General features: G+C 37.6%; 1 protein-coding gene across 1 annotated transcript; it reads left to right on the top strand.

The window, feature by feature from the left end:
* Window positions 1-4,518: 4,518 nt before the first annotated feature.
* LOC121310881 (Krueppel-like factor 6) lies at window positions 4,519-11,314 on the top strand. The gene is made up of 4 exons (XM_041243811.1): window positions 4,519-4,854; window positions 6,966-7,536; window positions 8,679-8,802; window positions 9,133-11,314. Exons 1-4 carry the CDS (start codon window positions 4,753-4,755, stop codon window positions 9,182-9,184), a joined length of 849 nt encoding a protein of 282 aa, XP_041099745.1. The 5' UTR covers window positions 4,519-4,752; the 3' UTR covers window positions 9,185-11,314.
* Window positions 11,315-14,625: the final 3,311 nt, after the last annotated feature.

Below are 14,625 nucleotides of genomic sequence, written 5' to 3'. Positions count from 1 at the left end.
TTATAGCAATTTGGGACACTGTAGTAGGCGGTATCTCTTGCTTGTCACAATACCTGCCTGTGTGTGCTTGCACATTGATTATTTGACGATATCACTCTCCAGGATACTAGCCACAACATTTTACTAAATATAAAAGGAGGCATTTTATCTTTAAAAAAAAGTGTGTATATATACAGTACCAGTCAAAAGTTTGAGTAGACCTGCTTGAAACCAGGTTTTTCATGATTATCTATGCTTTTAACTGTATAAACTTGTCTAGAAACACTTAATATTTCATTATATGACACATGTACTTATATAAAGGTGTTAATCATAAGTGAATTGCATTCAAAAAATTAATTTTTAAATGAAAATGTAAATCTTCTCAATTTCAATGAAATGGTCACCCAAAGCAAGGGGATTCAGTTTGAAGCCCAAGTATTGTTAAAAGTCTGAAATGTGTATAACACGGTGTTAGAACAATGGCCTAAGTATAAAAGTGTCTTTGTTAAATGTTCTCTGACTTAACTAGCATGTTACCTAATTAACCTTTTGTCACCAATTATTGTTTACAGGTGAGGGTCCATGATTACTATAAATATAGGTAGCACATGCACAAGTTTGTCATTCCTGAATGTAAGTGAGCAGAAAATGGCAAAATACACTCAGTTAAGCAAAGAAAAAAGACAGTCTGTAATTACCTTAAGAAATGAAGGTCAACCTTTAAGACAAATCGCAAGAACTTTGCAAGTGTCTGTAACTGCTGTGGCCATGAGAACCGAACAAAGTTAGGCAGGCCAAGGGTGACCTCAGAATCAGAGAACAAGTTCATTCGAGTCACAAGTCTGCAAAACCGGTGATTAACTGCCCCTGAAATACAAGCTCAGTTAAATGCTACTAGAAGTACAGATGTTTCAACATCAACTGTTCAGAGGACAATGCGTGAAGCTGGTCTAACTGGAAGAACTGCTACAAAGAAACCATTGTTAAGAATGCAGAATAAGAGGAAGAAACTTGTCTGGGCCAAAAAACACAGAAACTGGACGTTTGAGGAGTGGAAGTCGGTCTTATGGACCGATGAATCAAAATTTGAAATATTTGGGTCCAACCACCGAGTATTTGTAAGACGCAGCGAGGGTGAGCGCATGCGTTCTGCATGTGTGATTCCCACTGTCAATCATGGAGGAGGCAGTGTTATGGTCTGGGGTTGCTTTGCTGGTGACAAAGTTGGTGATCTTTACCAAGTCCATGGCAAGCTCAACCAGCATGGCTATCATAGCATACTTCAGAGGCATGCTATTCCATCAGGCTTATGGCTAGTTGGGCATTCCTTCATTCTTCAGCAAGATAATGACCCAAAACACACCTCAAAGTTGTGCAAGAACTATCTGGCGAAAAAGGAACGTGAAGGACAACTCAATCTAATGACCTGCCTGCCCAGTCTCCAGACCTCAATCCCATAGAACTTGTATGGGACGAACTGGACAGAAGAGTCAAAGCAAAGATACCCACAAGTGCCCTACATCTCTGGGAATTGCTGCCGAAGAGCTGGGAAGACATGTCGGGTGATTTCCTGCTGAAACTTGTTAACCGAATGCCTCGAGTTTTTGAGGCTGTTATTAAGGCAAAGGGTGGGTATTTTGAGGAATCCAAGATTTAGAGACAATTTTCAATTTTCTTGAACATTGCTTTGATACTCCTTATGTTTTGTTTTGTATATTGTAACATACGTTTTCATTTTGAAGTATTTACAGAAACGTATATGATGTAAAACATTGCCAATTATGAAAAAAAAAAATAGTTTCCAGCAAGTGTACCCAAACTTTTGACTGGTACTTATATAAAATTTGTAACATGAAAATCACATTTGAAGTCCCTAGAGTAAATATAATAATCACTGGACAGCACATGATTGTGGGATGCATCAGGAAATTCATGGTACTCTAAGTCTCTTGAGAAATTCTGGACTTACATCATAGAAGCAAAAACAGTGTAACCTCAGTCAGAAGCACTTCATATTTGTTATTATACAGTAGGATAGCTTTACAACACAGTAGATGTAACATTTTGTTAATTCTCTCAGGACACAGTACTGCACATCTTTAAGCAGAGGTAACACAGCCAGTGTGTGAACTGTGCATAACCCATTTCTATACTGTGCATTGTTTTAATGAAAGCTGGGCAGAGCTAATGAGCTGCTTTGATCTGTGAATACAGAACATATATGTTGGCCTGCGAGGTGTTAAACATCACAATGAATGCAAATCTAAATACAAACAAGAGCGTATTTATGTGCTGTCAGCAAAGGAAAGCCTTGAACTTGCAAACTTTTGAGTTACCAGATTATGGACAAAGTGTCTGCTAGCAGATTTGTAGCTAAAGCTGCATGTGAGCCACATCACAAGAGAAGAATGCAGAGGCTTCCCTCAGGAGAATGATCCGTCCAGCATTAGAAGCTGGTTGCGGTTGTGTGCTTTGAAGCACAAGTGTCAAAACGCTGTTAAATGACACTTCTTAATTTAACAAAGTAAGCCTCTTAACCCTTTCAGTCATCTGTTAACATATGTGGTTGGAAATCACGTTGGAACCTCACAGTACTCCTAGATCCCAGTCTGAGGTACTGTCTGTCTGTGTGTGTGTGTGTGTGTGTGTGTGTGTGTGTGTGTGTGTGTGTGTGTGTGTGTGTGTGTGTGTGTGTAATTTAAAAAAAAAAGTTGGAACCACTGTGACTTCTGGTTTTCATTCCAACCGAGTTCCAATTACTTAATTCAACCCTTAACTGAACTAATGTGCTTAATTAGACCAGTTGAATTGTTCTCAGCTCCTAAAAAGTAGCAGATTTTAGTTACTTATAAAACTGTATAGTTAACTTGAACTCTCCAACTGTTTAAAAGCTGAAAACAAAAAAACAAAACAAAAAAGTTTAATTAAGCTAATGAGTAATTCAATTAAGGGTTCAATTAAGTAAAGTTGTAAAGAAAACCAGAAGATACAGTGGGTCCCCAGATTGGAGAAATCCTGCACTAGATGATCGCAGAATTCAAATAGAATGGACAGCTTTAATAAAAAAAAAAAAGAAATCTAAAACAGTAAAATGGTATGGTTTACCAGTTTCGAATCCCTGACATGGTCAAGTACTAGATAGTAATACTCTAATCATGGTTTTATTGCTTACTTGAATGACCATCTGTTTGTGTTGTAGAAAATGATGGCACATCAACTTTTGAAACACAGCTACTGCAAATTTAGCTAGAGATAAGACCAAATGGGGATCGGTTCTGCTGGGGTTATTCCTAAAAACAAAAACTGTACATCTGATGTGCTCCAATAAGCATGATTAAGATACAACTAAAACAGTCTTCAGTAATAAAGTGATGACCACTTCCTTCCTCACTGTGCCCTCCTTAACTGGGAAGGGTTCCAGACAACTGGTGTATTTACATTTATCAAAAGTGTTGTTTCCAATACACTTATTTAGGGAGGGGATAGTTAGACACACAAGGCATTACAAAGTCATGTATTTAAATGTACTAATAATAAACTAATTATTAGTTTTAATAGTTTATTAAAACTAATAATAAACTTTAACACAAGCTTTTCATTTGCTTTAAATTAAGAAATGTTTAAGCTAATACAGTACCTCGACTTCTTAAATCAACAAACTGTAAGTTAAATGGCCGAGATCATGCTAACTTACCATAATTTCGAATCACGTAGTATGCGAAATCTTATTTATAGCTGTGAAACATTCTTGGCCTGCTCTACATACCTTCTCTCGTGTTCACTGAATACATGCTGCTAAGCTATCGAGCAGTACTGTCGAGCTCAAAAGTGATGTGGCGCTAGGTTTGGCTCCCCCTGTGGAATTTACTTTCTCATTCACTGTCAAATAAGGTTCAACGACATGCATGCAACGAAAAATAAACAACCATCATATTTTTTAAATTAATTTACATCCATTTAGGTTTGTTCTAAATACTGTGTCGCTTTACTATATTAGAAAACTCTGAAAACACTGGGTGAGTTATTACGTTTTTTGTTTGTATCTTTCCAACAAGAAATTTTGCTATCCCCTAACACTGATGTTATTATACTACAGTTTGGACGTTTTCTACGTTGTAGGATTTATAAGAAATGTACCAGGAGGTTTAGATCACAAATGAATAAACGTAGGTTCTTTCCTTTAAAACAAAATAAATAAATAAATAAATAAATGAATGAAATAACCCTCTTTCCCTCTTCAGAAGCGCTCCCTGTGACAGCCAACCACAAATGAAAGAGAAAAAAGGCTACAGCCGGAGCGCACTGAGCAAGAATGAGTTTATATACTGTTCTAAAAATAGAATATACAGCTTCCAATAAGAGAGAGGGAACCCCAGATCAAACTAACCAATACAAACAGCATAGAGGACGAGTTTGTGTCAGGAGACGCTTACCATTGGTCGACGGTGATATCATAGGCGCGCGGGCAAGCTGATATTGGGCCATTGGTCGACTGTCGACTAGCGTAATGTAGTCACGAGGGGTAGGCTGTCTGGAAGGTTTGAATAGGGAAGTTTACAGAGCTTCAGGTTTTGCAGTTAGTTCGGTGTTTGCAAATAGAGTACAGTGGAGGAAATTGCAGTTCTGTAGCAGTGGAAGCAAAACAATATTTAATTGCTGTGCAATTACATATGCAAGTATTCCAATGTTACTTGCGTAAATACATTTTAAAAAATCTATACATATTAACAAAATAAATTAGTTTGTGAGACATATCTTTGGGATTAAAAAATGGATGTTCTACCTATGTGCAGCATCTTTCAGGAGCTCCAGATCGTCCACGACACCGGGTACTTTTCAGCTTTACCATCGCTGGAAGAGTACTGGCAGCAGGTAATACTTGCCTATTTTGCTGTTATATTTAAACAATCTTCGCACAGTGTACGGGTTGTTACATTGATGCCATGTTGTTTTCAATGCATGTATTCGTGCGTCTTGGTAGTTTGACTTTAGCTGCACAAGCTGTGTACTTGCTGCTTTGATCGTTGTCCGTTGCATTTACAAGGGGCACTTACTTGATTCCAGTTGTTGATTATTATTATTATTATTATTATTATTATTATTATTATTATTATTATTATTATAAGTTTATATCTAAAGTCATAGATGTATCCATTCCAGATGTCACATCTGGCTTTTATCATATGTATAGACACACTGTTTTGTTTTGGTTTAAAAGTAAACAGTATAGTGTCAATCTTGTTAACTCCCCAGCGCAGACCGCTATATGTAACGATTTCCAACCATTCCAGACTGTTGATACTAATATAAATGAACTGCGCGATTTGAATGAAAAAGTGTGTTGTGATTACATTTGCAAGATGCAGCCCCGTGATGGAAGCACGCGCGCGCGTACACACACACAGCGGGCACATTCTACAGAACTTGTTTTATACTAGCAGGGATATGGTACGTCAGCTGCTTTGATCGATTGCGCATAATGTTTTCCACTTGTTATATGTGATCGTTTTGTGGAAGGTCGTTTAGGGTCTATTGATGTTTGTCAGAATTAAACAAAACAAATAACTCCAAGTAAAGGCACAGACGCTGACAGTTGGTTTATATTAATCGTTATTTTACACATACATGTCTCAATATATACATGTTCACCAGCATGACCAAGTTGTATGCATTTTTATTTCAAAGAGACTGTTGCAGTTTGTACGTGATTGAAATTGATCCAAGTAGTTTCCTTCAGGCATCTAGGATTTGGGCAAAGTGCCAAGTTCTTCTTCACTGGACTTGGAGGCATTTAAACTGCCATACAGATGCGTTCCACGCTCCACCGTCCACGTAATGGACAGTTTGCATTAGGCTTTTTATTACATTTTTAACAAGACCCTAATAAAGGTTATTTTTTTGTCCACTGGTAGAACCATAAATAAATGTAGATATTCTCTAATTAACACCATTTGTACTGGTCAGTTTAAAGTTTAGTATGGGCAGTTTTCTATTGTATGTTTTCTTGTGTGTATTTTTTTTTTAAAGAAAGAAAGAAAAAGCAACCTAGTTTGTTATTTTTAGGTTAGTATCAAAGCACTGGGCAATCATCACTGCTGTCTTTGTCATTGCCAGTGATAATACAAAAAGCTAGTCTTTACCTCGTGCATGTCAAGATAGTAAACCACAGTACATGTGGACTATTTTACAAATATGCAGTGAGTGTGTAAAGGACTCTTCAGCTGCCTGCCAGGGGAAGCAGCTTCCTTTTGCATCAAGCAACATGGTTAGCAAATCCCAAGTGGTCCCTGGTGGCCAAGCTTTTGCAAAGCATTGTCACTTAAATCAGGTTGGGTTCTTAAGTGCTGACCCTTAAACATCTGAATCCTTTTAAACATGGAAATTATGAATAACAAAACATGTGCCACAAAACTTCGTTGGCTGAGCGCCAAAAAACAATTTGGCGGAAGTGCCCTGGCTTTCAGTAAAAAGAAAATAGCCTCATGACTCATACCCTTACTGCTCTAGGTTAATATTAAGTTTTCTGTTAACTGAAGAACTCTTGGCTTCACTGCAGAGTAATTTCCCCCTCTTCTGTATCCTTTTCTGTCGATAAGCTCTTTGCTGCTCTAACAGAATGGAGTTTGTTTTCTTCTTTTGTTACGTTTCTGCAGTTTAATATCAGTAGTAGACGTTGGTGACAGAGTAAGCTGAATCTGCACATTAGGTCATTATACTTTGAAATAGACTTCTAGGAAAGTGCACAGGCCGAGCTCTCGCACAGGAAATGTGTGGTTATTCTGCAGCTTCATTGATTGCCTGACTTGTCAATTCACAGAAGCTGAGCTACAATACAAGGCCATGCGTTAAGTTAGTATACACAATGCATGTGCTAAAGTGTTTCTCTGTTTTTAATCATATTTGTAGATCAATTTATTTTTGGGTCAACAATTAATTCAATTTTTTTTTTTCTTTTTTTTTTTTTTTTTTGTTCTTCCTTTTAGACATGCCTGGAGTTAGAAAGGTACCTTCAAAGTGAGCCTTATGTGTCAGCGTCTGATCTCAAGTTTGACAGTCAAGAGGACCTCTGGAGCAAACTTATCTTGGCTTGTGGGGATAAGGAGTCTGATTCAAATATTCCTCTTGAAAAAGAGGAGGACAGTCAGGATAACCAAAACGTGGAGACCAACAGTTTAAACTCGGACGCTAGCAGCGAGTCGTCGGATAGCTCGGAGGAGCTCTCGCCTACTGTCGATTTTATCTCAAATCCTTTAAGTGATGTCTTGGTCAATTCTGGACACTTAAGCTCTTCAATTATTACCACTCCACCGTCTTCTCCAGAACTAAGCAAGGAACCCACCGCTCCTCCGGTGTGGAGGGGCCTACAGACGGAGCTGCACTCGCCGGGTAAAAGTCGGATCAGTGGTGTTGGAAAGACTTTAGAAAAGACCAGCCCAGTCAATGGAGAGACTTCGCCAGATGGTAGAAAGCGGGTCCATAGGTGTCATTTTAATGGATGCCGGAAGGTTTACACAAAAAGTTCTCACCTGAAAGCACATCAACGCACTCATACAGGTTGGTATTTCCACTGTGTCTTGTTTTAGCTGCCTCAGCGGAGATGGGATTACCCCTATGTTCATGTGTTCATAACATTACGCAACTCCTGGGAAAGGATCCAGAACCTACAGGTGACGTCATTCACCAATGCCGTTGCTGAAAGCCATTGGTTCCTCCAGAGGCATCGAATAAGGATGTGTGATGCCTTTTTAAAATATTTTCCTGTTTCAGAAAAGTAAACCAGGAAAGGATAAATTGCTGTCAACATGCAGGATTAAGGATTTAAAGATTAATGTTTTGCTGTTTCTTTTAATGCCTTGTAACATTAAAAAGGGACTTTATCTAGATTTAAATTTGATTGGTTTTGGCAAATTTATCTTCAAGGGTGTTCTGCTTAGAAGTCACATACCTGAACCTTTAACCTAATTTGCTGTGCATGTGAGTTGGGGGAGGCTGACAGTCTTGTTTGGACAGAGGGAGTAGGTGCACAATAGCTATTTGTAGTCCAAACAATGGGGGAAGGTTACCTGAGAGAGGGGAGGTATTTTGTGTGCATGCCGTAATGTTGCTGCTGTTGCCATCGGTCAATTTTGTTTGAGTTGTATGGGTTTTGTTTGTTTTGCACATTAATGAACACTAGTTTTAAGTGAAATTATTATGATGTCTGATTTTGTAGTCGCGTCCTGAATTTTATTAATACAAGGGCCTTGCACCGCCTTCACAACATTCTTTGTGAACTTTAAACCGTTTGGGCCCTTTCTGTCCGTGCTTCTTACTGGAGGTGTTGTAACATTCCATGCATTCTGGCCAGTTTTATGTATTTATAAAGGGAAGTGCAGAAGGCAAAACTGGTTTCAAACTAGAGAAACTTGCATTGCATATATATATATAGTGTGTGTGTGTGTGTGTGTGTGTGTGTGTGTGTGTGTATATATATATATATATATGTACGTGGCTGCATGTAGCCTATTAAACTATTTTTATTTACATAGCAATTCCCACGCATGCTTTATTCTGAAACCCTATTTAAACAAGAAAGTCAACACTACTGTTAATAGACTAAAATGTTGCAGTGGAATAAGGAATGGAAGGCAGCAGATGAGCTTGAGTTTATCTTCTGTTACATTATAGTTTTTTTTTTTTGTTTTGTTTTTTTTCAGGTGAAAAGCCTTACAGGTGTTCATGGGAAGGTTGCGAGTGGCGTTTTGCAAGAAGTGATGAGTTAACCAGACACTTCAGGAAGCACACTGGTGCCAAGCCATTTAAATGCAGTCACTGTGACAGGTATGTTCAGTATTCCCATGGAATTTAGCATCAAACTGTTGACCTACATAGAGACAGCTGGTCGCTTTCATTATTTTGTTTTCATGCATTGTCCATTTGAGCTTTTAGTGCCACATTTTAGGTATTTAAATATTGTGGGTTTTAAGTAAGTTCATAGTTGGATACACTAAGGGCATTATGTGCCTAGTACAGGTTGCATATGTTCAGTTTTTGTCAACTATACCATATTGAAACACATTGCATTTGCAAAGGTAATTGGACAATGTGATTCTTTACATATTCTGATAGGCACACTTAATAATCAGTGTGATGTTTGTGTTTTATTTGCAGGTGTTTCTCAAGGTCTGACCACCTGGCTCTTCACATGAAGAGACACCTTTGAATGTTGCCAGAAAAGCAGGAAAATCTTGTCTGCTAATTAGCTTCAAGGTTGAACTGCCCTGCGAGGAGGGATGTGTGTTCCAGCCAAAGCATGCCATTTTGCACCATATCCACTGCCTCCAGGACCTCCACAAAGGTTTTCTGAAGGCTGAAACGAAATCAAGTATGAAGCAGCAAAGCAAAAAAATGCAAAAAAAAATAAAATAAATAAAGACGAGTGGTGCGTGATGTCTGGGGGGACGGTTCCTGGACATATACACTGGTACCTATCCCAGTTAGCCTGTGCAGTGTGCTTGTGCACTAGGAATGTTCTTGACTGGGTGACTGTACTGTGTGTTATTGTATGAGGCGCTAATGTTGCTGTTGAGTGGATGACGAGGAACGATTTTGTTTTAGTGTTCTTGTGGTCGTGAGTAGAACTATGAGAACATGGGTCTGAATGTTGATGCGTGAGGGCGAGGGAGCCTGGATATGGTTTGCCACCAGACGTCTCCGCGGGGCCATTTTGAGCCTTTATTCACCTGAAAGGGTACGGCCCGTTCCGTGGTAGAGACGGGAACCTATTCCTGAATGAGAGGAGCTTTTTTGGTGTTTGGTGCAGCTAATAAATGTGCAATGTGTTAAGTAGCTTGTTTTACACATGCTACAAAGCTCATTTGTAATCTGTTGTATAAGCTGTGTATTTAGAAATATAACACAACTATAACTTCATTATAATAGACAGGTGTTGCATGGTTTCAGGGTTTGTACTCTTCCTGTTCATTGTAATCAGGACTGCAAATTGAATCCAATAAAAGAGCAGCTAAATACAATTGGTTAAATGTTACAATATTGTACATAAAGCCTTGATCATTTTTCGTTTTTTTTTTTTTTTTTTTTTTTTGGTTGGAGAAACCACTATTGCTTAGCAACTGATTTACTCATGCAGCTAATTTGTTTCAATTTATGCCTTGAGGACTAATTTCTGTGTTTTTTTTTTTTTTTGTTTGTTTTTTTTTTTTTTTCCTATCTGTTAATGCACTGTTGACCTTAATAATGGTGCCTTATGCAAGTGACCTTGTCCTGGGGGATAGGTTGCATACAGTGGTATGGGTGGTAAAGCTTTATTAAGGCTCTATTTCACATGAAGTTTTATATCTAGATACTAAAACAACATGCCATTAGCCCGTATGTAATTGTCAGTACCGAAGTGTCTGTTTGCTATATATGTTGTTGTCTTTTATTGGTATCAATATATCTAGTTGACTGTTGTCATTAAACTATCATGTACATGTTATCTAGGAATAGTTTTCACTTAAAGCAAATCAAGTTATAAAATAATCTTGACCAGAGAGATAATACATAGATTATACGAGCACTTAAACACTTTCTTTTTAATGTATTTACTACTGTGTAGTATGTACTGTATATAGATATTCACGCTCAATATGTGTAAAGTAAATTCCACTTTAAATACATTTGAAAATGTACATGTCAAACTACTGTTAACAGACCCTATCAACCAAATAAAATCAAGTTTAAAAACAAACAATTCCATTTTTAATCAGACAAATCCTACAATTGCCTCTTTTTGCTAGAACGCTGTATGCTTGGACACTTTAAAGCTCATTTGCTTGCAACCGTGAATGCAGCAAATAGGAGATTTATTGCAACTAACAGGCTAACTTTTTCTGGCAGACCCTGCCTTTTGATGCATCTCCTGGATGATTTGCTAAAGGCTTTTCTGGCACACAAACTGTTTGAGACTGCTGACTCTGTATGTTAGTGATTGACCTGTCTGGAGTGTAGTGTCTTACTCTGAACACTGGAACAATGCAAACAGAATTGCAGCATGCCAGAAACTCCACTGACTTGTTAGTGTTTGAACTATTTCTGCTTAACCTGCTGATAGCTGATCCAGTGAGCTACTCTTACTGGAGCGATTGATAATAAATGTGTTGTGACCGGGAAATTCCACACTTTCTACACACTTGCTTTCACCTTAGTGAAAGGGGGGACCAAAAACCTGGCTTGATTTTCCTTTTAAATATTGCATGAAAAGAAACTGATGGAAGTGATGTTTTGTTGTTTTACTCTTCAGTTAAGCAGGAAACTAGAACTAGTAATACCAGCTTTGTTTTATACACTCTCAGTAATCACACAAGCAGTCTGTTTGAATTGTTTTTGAGTGTATTCATTGGAAAACGATTTAACCCACTTGCTGCAGTTCTATATAATCTCACTCAGACAGGCCTGTGCTGGGTCTGTTGCAGCATGTCTTTTAAACAGGTATCCAATAACACTCAGGTGATAACTGAGCCTTAATGAAGCGGGAATATTTGCTGCAACTTTACCAACAAATGTTTCTATTAGTAATACTGCTCATTTCTTTAAAAAAAAAAAAAGAAAAAGAAAAAAAATGCCCTATTCTCTAAAGAATCTCTTTGTAAAATTTTTGTAAGATTTTTTTGCTTTCCAAGATTTTATTTGAAATTGTTTTGCAAGATTGTTATATTTCTGTATGAATGTATTTTTTATTGGAATAACAACAACAACAAAAAATTCTTATCAGCACCTGTGTTGTGTTTTTTATTTTTTTTATTTTTTTTATGACACTGCTGTAATGTTTTTTCTCTGTCTCCTTTTTCACATGGTTATAGAAGTGCCATAAAGAGTAAGGTGGTTATAAACTTTTGCAAGTAGAAGGTTGTTCAGAGCCACGTGGATCAAAGATTTACTAGGTCAGTTACTGAGAGAAAATTAAGTCAGTTATTTGGAAAGGAAAATCTAGTTTGCCACAAGGTTAGAGGGAACATGAAATGAAAACCATCAATCAGCTCCTGGGATTGCTTGAAGGCTGTTGACCAATTGAGCATTCCTCCCCCTGTTACCCTGTCCAAAATCTCTTATTGGAGGAATCAGGACGCTTTTATCAGCGAAGCTTTCGCCCCTCCCTTGTCTTTTCTTGAATGAATGATCTAGCTAAGCTTTGAAGAAATTGAACAATCTGCAGTGGTACAGGGAAATTACCCCGCAACACGAACAATATGTCAAATCAATGTGTAAAATATTAGTACCACATGTATTGTGCAGAGGCCCATTCTCACCAAGCATTTACCCCTGTGGCAGGTTTAGTACTGCTTTATTTCTAAATGGGAAAACAAATCATGAATATTACAAATTGTGAGATTAATCACTGAGGAGGTTAAGAGATCAATACAATTTAGAAAATGGTGCAAGCTTAGCACTGCTGTACTGCTTTTGAATTGAACACACTGTATGGTTTTAATGCTTGGGTGCACACTATACAAATCTATTCTGCTCTGCAACACCATTTCATTTGTTTGTCTACCGGGTTTTAAAAGGGAATGTTTAGTTGATATTTCTCACTAATCTTGGACTACCTTGCCTAAGCTAAAGTTACATGTTCCAAGAATAGTACTAACTGAGCATCAGAAGTAGACAAACGTTAACATCAGCCAAAATGTCAGTTTTAGTAGCTTGACTTTTAAATCAGTGATGGCATTGTTTATCTATTTGACTTTTTAGGATTCAGTCTATAAAGTTATTGATGATCATTAGGGCTACCACCTGGCTGATTCTTCTACTGCCTTGGCGGTTTCTGTTTGTTTTTTCATACTTGAGACAGCGCGCGTCACAGGATCATACCAGGGTGCACAGTTAAGTATTTATTATTAAGTAAGTATTTTTTGTTAAGTACTTTTTGTTGTTCATATAAAGCTTACAGCAGCATGCCTGCCCAGTTGAACCTATATGAGACAGCAGGTCATTGGTATCTATCAATCCATTTGCAGCTTCACTGCATCACTATCATGCATCCTCTACATGCAAGTGAAGAAAAATGATTAAATAACATAAACATTCACATATTTTGGGGGGCGAGGCCAGTGTTAACCTTAATGATCATTATTATTTACGTTAAAAATATTATTCGTCAGGACCATAAGAGTCTGTGTTTCTAAATCTTTTTACTATCAGTAGTATAAATGGGTAGGTATTTGTTGAAACATGACCCCGTTAATCACTGGGAGTCTTACCTTTGGAATGTGTTGCTAGCGTTTGGCAGCCTTCCAAAGAATTCAGGCTTCAGGTGTGTCCGTGAGAAGTAGTCACCACTACAATTACAATAAGCAGACTGGTGCAAACTGGTACAATGCATAACCGAACTGTAATCCCAGGGACATTTTCATATATACTGTAAGGTAACCATGTACTTTTATTGTACATGTTTAATATCCATGAAACCGCTCTCAGTAAAACAATTGTGACTAGTGCCCATCAATACAATATTTACATGACAATGCAAGCAGTAGCCAAGCATTTTGAACATTGTAAGCATATTATGCAAGTATGCTACATCGCCACATGTACAATATACAAACATGCACAAGAAAAGACTATATTTGTAATGGTAAAAACAAATCTAAACTACCGCCTACCAAGAAACTATTGTTTTATATTTTTATTTATAGTTTTTGAGCTTATCTGAGTTTTTAATCTTTTTTTTTCTAAAGTCATTGTTCACATAGCTGCATCCAATTCCATTTCGATAGGTACACAAATGCATACAAGTTAGGTACAGTATGGATTAATATGAACCTCTCCTGACACACTATGCATTGGCATTTAAGAGTTCAGTTCATGCCTTTAATTGGGTGAAATGCAAGGATTAAAGAGCTTCCAGAAGAGTATGTCAGGTGCCTTTCTTCAGCCTACCGTACATGACTGTGTACAGCACACTCATACAGGCCTATCATACATGACTGTGTACAACACATACAGGCAGGCCGATCATATATTACTGTACACAGCACACACAGACAGGATACATACATGGAAGTGTGGGACATAGGAATCGGTCTGCAGCGTTATGGCATTGCGAGCAGTCTATACTCTACAGCTATTCCAAGTTCAGTTGCTGCAGGTGGGTCCTGTCCCATAATTAAAAGTGATCAGCTATAAAATGATACTTTGATTTCTGGAATATGGTTAGCTTTATTTATTTATGTTTTTATTAACAGCCCAACCCCTAGTTTGGATTTGTTTTTACTTTTGAATTGTGTGCATTCTTTAACATGAAAATATGGGTGTTCCCCATTTTCACAGCTGAACACACACGCTGACACACTGTTATCTTATTATTTGTACAAGCAATGTCCTGAAGCGCCGCACTGTTATCTATCTATATTACTAGTGTCATTTAATAGGAATTCAGCCATGCTAATAAACCACCCTTTACAGGTTTTTAAGGCTTAATATGGCTTTTTTTCTTGTATTGCTAAGATTGATTAATGAACAATTCTCTAGGGTCACTTGCATACAGTATTATAACCTTAGTTGTTTCTTGCTATTCTTATTTAACAAAACAAAATAAATAGAACAAAAATAAACCTTGCATAACAACAGCGCTTTACAGTGCGACTAATTTGGTCACATATGCAG

This window comes from Polyodon spathula, chromosome 3, assembly GCF_017654505.1.
Source record: "Polyodon spathula isolate WHYD16114869_AA chromosome 3, ASM1765450v1, whole genome shotgun sequence".
NCBI lineage: Eukaryota > Metazoa > Chordata > Actinopteri > Acipenseriformes > Polyodontidae > Polyodon > Polyodon spathula.
The sequence above is the reverse complement of the archived record's forward strand: the minus strand, read 5'-3'. Positions and strand labels throughout refer to the sequence as shown.

Excerpts from the sequence above, each read along its gene's own strand:
- LOC121310881 (XM_041243811.1), top strand. The coding sequence starts at position 4,753 with ATGGATGTTCTACCTATGTGCAGCATCTTTCAGGAGCTCCAGATCGTC. Across the intron at positions 4,855-6,965 it reads TGGAAGAGTACTGGCAGCAG|ACATGCCTGGAGTTAGAAAG; the intron begins GTAATACTTGCC and ends TCTTCCTTTTAG. Across the intron at positions 7,537-8,678 it reads ACATCAACGCACTCATACAG|GTGAAAAGCCTTACAGGTGT; the intron begins GTTGGTATTTCC and ends GTTTTTTTTCAG.